The 11,739-nt window shown below is 39.8% G+C and overlaps 1 protein-coding gene across 1 annotated transcript; it reads left to right on the top strand.

Annotated features, from left to right (window-relative positions):
* The first annotated feature begins 4,502 nt into the window (after positions 1-4,502).
* On the top strand, positions 4,503-11,456 carry NME5 (NME/NM23 family member 5). The gene is made up of 5 exons (XM_015413777.1): positions 4,503-4,631; positions 6,845-7,050; positions 7,637-7,737; positions 10,621-10,739; positions 11,376-11,456. Exons 1-5 carry the CDS (start codon positions 4,503-4,505, stop codon positions 11,454-11,456), a joined length of 636 nt encoding a protein of 211 aa, XP_015269263.1.
* Positions 11,457-11,739: the final 283 nt, after the last annotated feature.

The following is an 11,739-nucleotide window of genomic DNA, read 5'->3' as shown; positions in this document are numbered from 1 at the left end:
AATGTAAAAAATAACATTCAAACCATATTTAGGAGCAACATACAGAGAGGTCAAGAACAATTGGCAACATCATTTCTGTTGTGGAATGGAACTATATAATATTACAGCGGTGTAAATAGCGAAATAAATTAACCAATTAAAACAACAGTGAGTAACAATAACTACCTCTCAAAGGAGGTAAAAATCCCAAAAGCTGCACCACAGTGCGGAGTCAGTAGATAACCATAAACTGGGGAGACCAATAAGTGTTACAACAGCCAGGAGCAAAAAAAAAGTCTACCCAACCCTCCCCATTTTTATAAGTAATGCTGTTAAAACTCACTTTACCCTCAAGATAGGCTTTTTGTCATCATGTGCCTTCTTAAGACAGAAAAAGAAATATAAAAAGTGACTAATTAAGAATGCAGGGTAAAAATTTTCACTTTACACCATTTAAGAGGGCGAAGCATCTGCATCTCTAAACTGATCAGAAGATGGTGATGGAGGTATGGAGAAGTCAATATGCAGAGCTTTCAAAAGATTGTAGCCAGATTTCAGGCTATTCGCTTACAAGCAAAGGTTCTGGTGGAGCACTAAGATGCAACAAGAAGAGATCCAGCTGTATCTCACATTGTTCTCATGGAGCTTGTTTAGTATGGGTTTCAGTTCCTTCCTATGCTGAAGTGTCTCCATGGAGAGATCTAGCAAGACCAGAATTTTCTTGCTTTGAAATGTAAGTCCTTCTTTTGACCTTGATTTTTTAAGAATGGCTTCCCTGGTTCTAGAGTCTGGAAAGGCCACAACAATGTCTCTCGGGAGCTCAGTGTTATGCTTGGATAGAGGGTCTAGTCTATATGCTTTATCTATTACAGGAGCGACTCCTTCTTCTAGGCCCAATGACTTTGCCAGCCATGATACAAAAAAGGATCTTAAATCTGAGCCCTCTTCTATTTTTTCTGGTAAGCCTCTACAGGTTCCACTCCTTAAGTTTATTTTCTAGATTCATTATTTTCCCCTAGCCCATTCCTCTGAAGACTGAAGGTGCCTGATGTCTTCTTGTGCCTTCACTGAGAGTTCAAACACAGTTTGATGTCTGAGTTACTGTGTTCAGGCTCTCCTTCATGGAGTCTAATTGTTCCATTATTGGGGCTAGGGATGTGGAGAGTTTTTGGCTGATGTTGTCTTCCAGCCTTTGGATAGTTTCAAAAAATTGTTGGGAGGAGACAGCACGGCCTCCCTCAGGTGGCAGCAAAGCCCGATCAGACATTTTGTCTAGCTGATCATTCCCTTGGCTCTGGCCCGCGGTTTGTTCACTGGGAGGAAGGAAATAGGCTCTTACCGACTGTGAAGGGGTCACTGCTTCCTTGTTCTTGGTGTGTGAAGTCTTCCCCATAGTTGAAGCCAGCAGAAACGGCATGGATTGGTGCAGTTCGATGTTGGATAAAGGAAGAAATTAGTATTTAGGGTCAAGAGCCTCTCGTTTAGGCATCCACCATTAGGCTCAGCATTGCCATGCCTCCCAACTGTACTTATTGTATTGTTATATGATGTTACCCACCCTGAGCCTGCTCGTGGGATGGGTGGGCTATAAAGACAAATAAATAAATAAGGATTGTTTAATGGAAACCAATATCTATTTATTTTTACCCATACAAAACACAGCAATGGTGACTGGGACAAGAGGAGTGCTGGGCAGCATTTACCAGTAGTGGGATTTCATTCAGTATCCCCTGCTTCTTAATGCAGCACTTAAGTGCCATACTACCACCATCGTGCCAGAGATAAAGGTATTTGGCCTGGCAGATTTTCATTAGTTATTTTGGTGGTAAAGGAAAGGGCCATCAAGTCACAGCCATCTTATAGTGAATCTGTAGGGTTTCCAAGGAAAGAGACTATCAGAGGTGGTTTGCCATTGCTTGCCTCTGCGTCACAACCCTGGACTTCCTTGGTGGTCTCCCATCCAAGTAATACTCAGGGCTGACCCTGCTTAGCTTCTGAGATCTGATGAGACTGAGCTAGCCTGAACCAGGTCAGTTATTCTACCCCCCCCCCCCTTGAAAAACAGTTTTTTTTTCATTATGGAGCACCTGTTTTTTCATTATGGAGCACTTATGAATCATACTAAAAATATTTATTCTGACCAAGTGTTCTTGCATGGGAAATAGTACCATATATTAGGCTCAAAATTTGAAGTTGTGTCTCCCAGGATGTACAGCACAGTACTTTAGGCTGCTCTTATGACTGCTCCCCCTCCACTTTTCTATAGGATACTACATTCACTTCTAAATGTCTATAATCATAATACTTGTTATAAAATTATGACTATTACAAAAATTCCATAATTTAAGAAGATTCTATTCCTTCATCATGGTGATAGGATACTGTTTACATTACAGTGCAGAATCCAGAATAAAAATTTAGGGGTAGCACATTACACAAAAACAGGAGCTGCGGTGGCTCAAGTGGTTAAGACCTGAACTGCAGGCTGTGGAAGGTCAGTAGTTCAGCAGTTCGAGACCCGAGTGTGCCGCAGGATGGAGTGAGCTCCCATCTCTAGTTCCAGCTCCTGCCAACCTAGCAGTTCAAAAGCAAGAGATTGCAAGTAGATAAATAGGTACCACTTCGGTGGGAAGGTAACAGCGTTCCGTCCGCCTTGGTGTTTAGTCATGCCGGCCACATGATCACGGAAACGTCTTCGGACAGCGCTGGCTCTTCGGCTTTGAAACGGAGATGAGCACCGCAACACCTAGAGTCGGACTAGACTGGCTTTCGAGCAAGGGAACCTTTACCTTTACATCCCACAAAGCGTAATGAAAACTTTTAACAGTTTTCTTTTAAAAAGCAGGGCTGCATTCCACCCCCGCCCCTGCCCAGCAAACACTTGACAGGGCTTTCCCCCCCCCTCAGAGCCAGCAGCCAATTATGAGGGAAATAAGCAGGTTCCAATAGAAATGGGGTAGCAAAAAGATGGTTGGAGATACCAGGCAAGGCACTTAAATGGCCGTCTCAAACACATCCACATACGGCGGCTGCAGAAGACGAAAGTATCGCCCACTCCCCTACTTCGTTTTCTGCTATCAAGACTGAGAGAAGCGTAGGGAAGATTGTTTTAGGCGAACCTGAAAATGACCTTCCTGGCTACCGTAGGTGGCCGGCCTCGATCGGGTTTCTCTGGTCGCCTAGCAACCGCGTTGGTTTTGAGAAGGCTGCATTAGCAGGTAAGCGGAGCCCATTTCTTGTGAAAACTGCCGCACAGCAGGAAACTTTTTAACGGAGTGAGGTCAAGCTGTTGCCCAGCTTGGTATCTGGGGCAAACTGAACGGAGGAAGGGCAGTTTACTGCTGCTAACGACCCCTAATCTCATTCTCAAAATGGGCAGAGCTAGCCAGAGAAGAAGTAAAGGCGAAATTGCAGGAATGGAATGGCCACGAGCTCCCTCTCTTCCCCACCCTCCCCGGGAATTCTCCAACCTGGAGTTGAAAACTCGAAACACACGTGGGCCAGCACAGGGGTAAACTGGGTACTACCATGTATCTCCTCATCAGCCCTACTGCACCCAGCTAGCACAGGGTGAAGCAGGGCATCTCCTTCCCAGCCTCATCAAGGGGAGTGGGCTCTTAAACAGGCAGCCCACCAGGATTTTCCCCAGCAAAAGTAAATAGCTAATCCACCCCTGTGGGCAAGACCTGTGGACGCTAAGGAATAAAGCCCCTGGCAAACACAATAGAACTTTCTAGAGAACGCATATAGAATTGTGCTGAACAACAGCCACCTGTGGACAGAGGGTCTGTGTCTCAAGACAGAAAGCAACAGGGGACACTTTTTACAAGTTCTGTGAGAAGACAGGGATCACCGGTTGGTTTCTACCTGTTGGAGAACAACTGTGGCTTAGTTAAGAGTGCAGTCTGAGAAACACTAACTAGAGAGCAAATGATAACCTCCTGTCCAGATTTACTCCAGTGTAAGCACAGGGTGTACTGGTTAGTATCAGTGTTCCCTCTAAGCTGAGTTAGTGTGAGCTAGCTCACACTAACTCAGCTTAGAGGGAACATTGGTTAGTATTAGACCTAAGTCTGGGAGACCCAAGTGTGAATCCCCATTCTGCTGCAGAAGTTCTTTGGGTGATTTTGGGCTAGTCATTCTCTCTGTTGTCCTAAGCCACATCACAAGATTGTTGTTGCAGAGATAAAATAAAGAGGAGAGAATGATATTGTAACCTGTTTTCCATACTGGGCAGAAAAGTAACGTTTAAATATCAGAATACACTAATAAAATGAAATTACTGAAATTAGACTAGAGTACCTCTGCATAGGATTGCACGGTGTCATTAAATTCAGTAGGATTTACTTCTGAGTAAACATGCATTGCTTTGGGTTATGTGTTCATACAGATTGGCCAGCATGATGTAATATTAGAATAACTAAGAAAATTAGCATCCTTTCCCCTAAATGTTATGTAAACATAACGGGCATAAAAATTTATTTCAGGAAAATAAGACTTTGATTTGAATCTTTTAAGAAAAAATGCAGACGTTAATGCCCCCACCTCAGATTTATGTTGAAAGAACCCTGGCAATCATTAAGCCAGATATCATCCACAAAGAAGATGAAATAGAAGATATCATTCTCAGATCAGGATTCACTATTGTACAGGTAATGTGAAAATAAAGTTTTGAATACTCAGATACAATCTGAAGTATCTTTGCAACTAATAAATCATAGCATTCAAGAGGCTTTGCTTCAGAATAAATATGGTTTCATTTCAACTTGCTTTCCTGTCTCAACAGCTTTTATAACCCCCGACTTTCAGTTTGTTTTTGCAAGCAGAATAGTTCTGGAATCTTTACAATCTGAATGGTCACATTCTTTTATTGATGCTCAAGGCATTGAATTGCAAACAAAAAGAGAATGCTAAATTTATAGGTATGGTCTGCCAGTTGTGTTAAAAAAAAACTTTCCCAAAGAGTGCTGTACAACATTTTTTGATTGAGTAAAAATAACTTTCCCCTTGAGCAGTACTAAAAATAAAAACTGAAATGTTAACATCAGTTAGGACTCATTATAAAGCATCAGTTGCTTGCCATCATAAAAACACTCTTAATATGTTGGCTAATTGTTGCTAGAACAGAGATCTGCTTCTGTAAACATGCCAATTCATTTCTGGAGAACTAAACCCACTGCATCAATAATGAACAAAATGTTGTAGCTGACCACTAGATGACACTATTGTACAGCGGTGGCCCTCTTAAAAATGTGACTCCGTGCAAGCAAGCATATCTTTTTGTTCTCAGAAATTGCCCCTTTCAACATATGTATTCCACTGGAAGAAAATGGTAATATAAAGACGCCTATTTTATAAGGAAGTAATAATCAAAGATCAAGATCATGGTAAAGTAAACTTATGGAAGGACTGTAATTTCTCTCTGGTCCCCCCCTCCCTGTGATGTGAGACCAAGACAAGAGATAGAGTTTGATGCCATCTGTTTATTGATGGCATTAATCTCCCTACCTCCAGACAAGTTTATCCACATATAGGTCTGATTCTATACATTTGAAAACGTACAGAAGTGAATGCCTTTCTAAGGTTTTGAGATGAGATATTTGTCAAATAAGATCTAACATGATCTCTTTTAATTCGTTTAAACCAAGGAGAAAATTTGGATTTAGAGACTGTAAAACTGTCCAGTAAAGCATCACATCTATAAACCTAGTTTCGTAAATTAGGGCCATTATTCAAAGCCCCCAACAGATCATCTGGGATAGAATAATGAGTAAGTATGTTGTTGTAGCATGCAGACCAAAATGTGCTATTACGTGACATTAACTGAAAACACTGGTTGCTGAGAGTGTTAATGGTAGCGATGTTGCCTTTACTCCAGAATTTAAGTAAAGCAAGATGGACATGTGCCCTAACTGATGGCAAACTAAGTTCCACCCTCATTAGGGCTGTGGGGGTCCCCTCACAGAGATGTCTGTGTCAACTGTAGAACAAAGTCTGAGTCCAGTGGCACACCAACAAAGTTTAATTCTGGGTACAAGCTTTCATGTGCACACACTCCTACTAAATTCTAGGTAGAGACCATTGATCAGTAACTCGCCATGTCTGCACAACAGCCCTTTCCAGGAAGAAGAACCTTTTATAGAAAGATGGTAGTAAATACATCTAGTGGAGAACTTAAAGCATGAACTGAATTGTTGTAGTTTTCAGATTTATTTGTTTGTTTATTTGTTTATTCTTCACGTTTATAGCCTGCCCTCCCAGCCAAGGCTGGCTTAGGGTGGCTGAGATTGTTCAAAAGACCCTGACTTTTCCTATCCAAAGTAGCCATAGCTCTAAAACATGAATTCCACAGTGTCATTTTGCTATTGTTAATTTTGTTTTAAAGAATGGACAGTGGCATTTACTGGGCAGTATCCTAGCACTTCATGTATGGAATGCCTTGTTCAGCTGTGTTTGAGGGTTGTGGGGCCACACAAAATAGTCATACAGGTTAGGGGAGGGGAACTGAAGCAAGGAGGACAAGGAAATCACTCCTCTTTCCTCTTCCACTGTACAGCTCCTTGTCCCTCCTTGTCTCCCCCCCCCACCCTCACAGCTGTCCCTCTGCATGCGTCCTGAAACCCCAGCAATGATCATTGTGGGGGTTGAAAAGAACTAACAGAAAAGAAAGATATGTGGGAAAACTCAGTTTGCCTTCTGAACATGGATAGTAGGATACTGCCCACTGTATCCAGCAGAATGCCATTTTTGTTGTACGAGCATTTACACTGGTTATGTAATACCATATGTCTGTGCAAATTTTAGTATTTGACAACCTTAGAACAATGGACTGAAGAGGATTTTTTTCTGTCTTTTTCTTTTGTAGAAACGAAAGATCCAACTAAGTCCTGAGCAGTGTAGCAATTTCTACGTAGAACAGTATGGGAAAATGTTTTTTCCTAACTTAACAGCATATATGAGTTCTGGGCCTTTAATTGCAATGGTTCTTGCTCGTCATTGTGCTATCTCATACTGGAAGGAGCTGCTTGGACCAGCAAATACCATAATAGCTAAGGAAAACTACCCTGATAGGTAACGTACTATGTTCACAATATTTAAAAAAAAAACAAACGAACACCCTACTATGAAACAGTTATAACTGAAGTTAATGGCAGTAATGATTTCAGTGTGGCAACCTTTATAGTGAAATTTGGGGAAAAGGCTGAGAGAGCAGTTAGAAATAATTTATAAAGAGCCTTTACATTTTACATTGTCTTTACATTGTCTTCGGACAGCGCTGGCTCTTCAGCTTTGAAACGGAGATGAGCATCGCAACCCTAGAATCGGACTCGACTGGGTTTCGAGCAAGGGAACCTTTACCTTTTTTACATTTTCATCTAACAAGATTTAAATAGATTACAAATTAAGGGCTATGAAATGTGCTTCAGCTGTTTCCCTCTGCCTGTACTATTTCTGCCATATAGGACTTGCTTACAGGCTGGTTGTTCTTGGAGAAGGGAGAGAATTCTTCTTTTGGAAAGGTTTGGGACAGAGCAGTGTGGCCATATGTTGCCTGTCCCTTTGATATACTATTCAGAATCAAATACCAAACAAGTTAATTGAGGTTAATTGCTGCATTTGTGACTAAATATGATAACACATATCTCTACTGCATTAGTTTAAGAGCGATCTATGGGACAGATGACCTGAGGAATGCACTTCATGGCAGTTCTAGCTTTTCCGCAGCTGAAAGGGAAATCCGGTTCATGTTTCCCGAAGGTATGAAATGTCTGTCTAGAATGTACATTTCTCTGATAACCGCTATTTCCCTCTCCTTTCAGATGTAGTCAATTTTATATCTAGGCTTTTTTACAACACCCTGCCTGAAGCACTGTGGATCATAATTTACTTAAAGAACCAAATGATATTCCCCCCTTTTTTATGAAACTACCACAAAAAGTGGGGCAAACACAGGCTGGTGTAATTAATTCAAGGATTGCTGTTACATTAGTCTCTATCAGGTTTATTGAATGAATGAATTAATTAATTAATTAAATGCACTATTTATTTATTATCTTTAGATGTGTGTGCTGCTCATGAAATGGTTTACAACATGAAGAAAATCATTTGTGTGTCACTGTTGCGCAAACTTTTGGTGCCTTAGATTATGAAGATTAAAGATAGTCACGTTCACTTGCAGATGGAGGATCACATGGAAGTGTAATGCTCTATCGAAGTGTAAAACATTATGCATGGAGCTGCTTTAAATTTAAGGGCAGTGTGGCTATTTTCTGTAGGTGACTTTAGAGTTATATCCATTTCCTTACAATTTCGTTTGAATAAGTCCTTTCCGTTAAATATCTTTGCTTCCTAGATTCTGTAAGCATAGAGGTTATGTGTATTTGACATATTTATAATTCAGGCCATGTTCAAACTTGCCTCAAGTGGTGGCACAAGTCGTTTAATGTAGCTGGCACTAGCCAGTCCCCTGGAGATTTTTTTTTTCATATAATGCATATGTTGTATGTTAAGCTTTCCTTTTGATATAAGTCCTCATGAGATCACACCAAATCAGTTTAGCTGTGTATCAACAGTATGCTAAAAATCTGCTCTGTTTTTTCTGTTAACCTTTGCAGATGATAAAAATACCCAGATTTTATCCATGTGGTTAAAATCTAGGGTCTAGTGCCAATAGAGTAATGTCTCATTTCCCCATATTGTATTGTGGAATGAGAGGAAGCCTTGCTACCTCAATGATAGCTATGCTATTGTCTGCAGATTTTGCTTGTCTGTCTGGCAACCATGCTAGATGAATGTCCAGCACTGGTTTGAACAATAGGATAGTCACCAAGTCCAAATAAAGGTTTGTGAAATGGCAACACAGTATGCCAAAAAGGTAACCTTGACTTCAAATTTATGTAATCCTAGTCCAATTCCATTGTTTATCATATGTCACATTGGTTGCATTGACACATTGTGTCATATGCCTTGAATCTAAGTGAAAAAGACAGACTATAAATAAATTAATTAAAAAAAATAAAACAAAACTAGTTTCCCAGAGGCACAGTGTGTGACCACATAGCCGCTGATGGTATAATTTTTGAGTAATCAGGTGGGGTTTTTTAGTTACACAAGAAGGCAAGGCTTATTTGAGTGGTTGAGGAGGCAGTTGTGTTTCTTATCACTCCTGATGAACCCTGTTCAATACATGCCCATGATTTACTTTTGCAGTCAGCAGTGAAGTGAGGGAAAGAAACATATTTCCTCGAAAGCATTGTTCTTTATGTTCAAAGTGAAATATCAACATAAAAGCACTCAGGCTTGTTTAAATTGGAGTTCCTACCCAAAACTTCTATAGGTCAGGACTGAGTCCTGGGCTTAAGCATGTGCACACCTGCCTTGTCTCCTGCCATGTACAGAACATGACATCTGAACCAGAAAATAATGTATTTATTAATTTGGATATCTCAGACCCCACTGAGGATTTGAACTGTAAAATCAAGGAAACATCAAAATAACATATTTATCTTCAGATTTAGGCATAACATTCTATACATGATAAGGAAAGATAATGTTAGACCTGATAGCTACTCTTAGTCTTACTCTGTGAAAAAAGAGATATTTCTGAGGAAAGATACCTGGTACCTGCGCAAAGAAGAGTAGGCTTCTTTCGTAATGACGTCTGCTGTAGCATGTGTGCATAATATAAAAACATAAAAAGGACACTGTGTTGTTAAAACTGTTGTTTTTCTCATATTCAAATCTTTGTATATTTGACTACAGCCTATATGATAAATTAAGATTTTTTTATACCGGCAACAAACCCTACTATAAACTGATCCTCTGAAAAGGGTAAGCCCTTAGTTGCTCATTAGCCTGTTGATTAATTAGATCTGGTTTCAAATGTAGCAAGATAACTTAGAGATTATTTGTGTCTGAAAGCTTTTCACTATGTGATAATTCTAGAGACGATTAATTCCACATAGATTAACTCACCAAAGTGAAATTAGGAGCCACTCAGCATATTTCTCTACAGTACTCTGTATCTCTGAAACAAAGAAAGATGATGATGATGATGATGATAATTAATTTAATTTATGAATCGCCCCATCCTTGTAAAAACAGGGCTCTGGGCAATATACATCAGTAATAAAACAATAGATAAAATCATACAACAATCTAATATACAGTTGAGCATGTAATTAAAAACCTAAAATCAAAGATGGTGTCCTACTAAATCGTATTCCCATACTGGACTGCACTGCCACCCCATGGGCAGGGCAGGAGGAGGGAGACAGATGAAACCAGGAGAAAGAGGGAGGGTGTCAGTGATGGTCATACCATCAGTACTTCAACCACAAGCCTGGTGGAACATCTCTGTCTTACAGGCCCTGTAGAATTGCATTAAATCCCATAAGGCCTGATATTATTTGCCAGAGAGTTCCACCAGGTTGGGGCCAGGGATCACCAGCAAATTATTCTCTGCCAATCAGAGTGCTCTTCTGGGGACATAACGGAGTAGACAGTCCTAAAGGTACATGGGCCCCTGACCAAATCTAAATTAACTGCCCTTAAGTATAAGGAAACAAAGAATAAAGCATTAGAAGGCAATTTATTTGTCTGAATAGTTTGAAAATAAATATATGTTTAATTATTTTCCAGTGGTTATTGAACCAATCCCAGTTGGACAAGCTGCTAAGGATTACCTAACCCGCTATGTCACTCCGACGCTGCTAAAAGGACTTACAGCACTGTGTAAGAAGAAACCAGCAGATCCTTTTGTATGTATTACAATGACTGACAGTATTCATCAATAGGGTTCTACTGTTAATGTGAGGGCACACTTGATAACACTGGGCTGGTTCTTGGATGCGAGTCTAGTCTGGTTGCCTGTGAAAAACAGCTGTTATTGTATAGGGGATGGAAATTTGAAGGAAAATGACAGATGATAAGAGCAATATGCCTCTATTTACATATTAAGTTTAGCCTCTGTCAAGCCAAAATACCTTTAATCAATTAACCTTTGTGTATCAGTAGTAGTCTAGACTGATTGTCTCCTTCCCCATCACCTTCTCAGACAAACAGACATATTTTGAAAATCAAAGGTGTGAATCATTATAAAGCACACTTGCAGTGCAATTCTAAGCAGAATTATACCCTTCTGAGATCATTTAAATTAGTGGGTTTAGAAGGGTGTAACTGTTTACTATTGCACTATTGGGTGTTTTAGGAACAATTTTCCATTAAAATAGTTGAGGACACTAAAATTATTAAAGAGAAGTCTGTAAATAGGTACTTTCTCGGTGTTTTTCATATGTAGGAATGAAGACTTTGAATGCTGTATACTAGTAAAAGTTACGTTCATATGTAAATGAAATTAGATATAACTTGTTTATGTTTTTATTTTTATTCTTTAGACTTGGCTGGCTGATTGGCTAATTGAACATAATCCCAACACACCTCAGCTGCGACATAACGTGATTGTGGAGGAGCCTTAAAGAGGAAAATTTATTAGAAAATTGTGAACTGGTGAAAAGAACCTATCAGTTAAAGATATTTCACTACATACTGACTCTTGCATTTCTTACTAATATTAACATGAAAAAGTATTAATTTAAAAATCATCAGTATGCTGAAGAATAATTCTTTGTGGAGTAGCACAGGCTAAAATAGCAATGACTGCGCTTAGAACCTGAATTAATAAAGCATCACTTGTTTCAAGTAGTGAATGATAAATAGCATCAGAGATTAGAACAACATTTTCTGAAGCTGTTTAGCTGT

Source organism: Gekko japonicus, unplaced genomic scaffold, assembly GCF_001447785.1.
Source record: "Gekko japonicus isolate JY-2015 unplaced genomic scaffold, Gekko_japonicus_V1.1 scaffold863, whole genome shotgun sequence".
NCBI classification, from domain to species: Eukaryota; Metazoa; Chordata; class Lepidosauria; order Squamata; family Gekkonidae; genus Gekko; species Gekko japonicus.
Note: the sequence above shows the minus strand (reverse complement) of the source record. Positions and strands in the feature narration are given on the sequence as shown.

Coding starts and splice junctions, on each gene's coding strand:
- NME5 (XM_015413777.1), top strand. CDS start 4,503: ATGCAGACGTTAATGCCCCCACCTCAGATTTATGTTGAAAGAACCCTG. Junction 4,632..6,844: donor CAGGATTCACTATTGTACAG/GTAATGTGAAAA, acceptor TTTCTTTTGTAG/AAACGAAAGATCCAACTAAG. Junction 10,740..11,375: donor AGAAACCAGCAGATCCTTTT/GTATGTATTACA, acceptor TTTATTCTTTAG/ACTTGGCTGGCTGATTGGCT.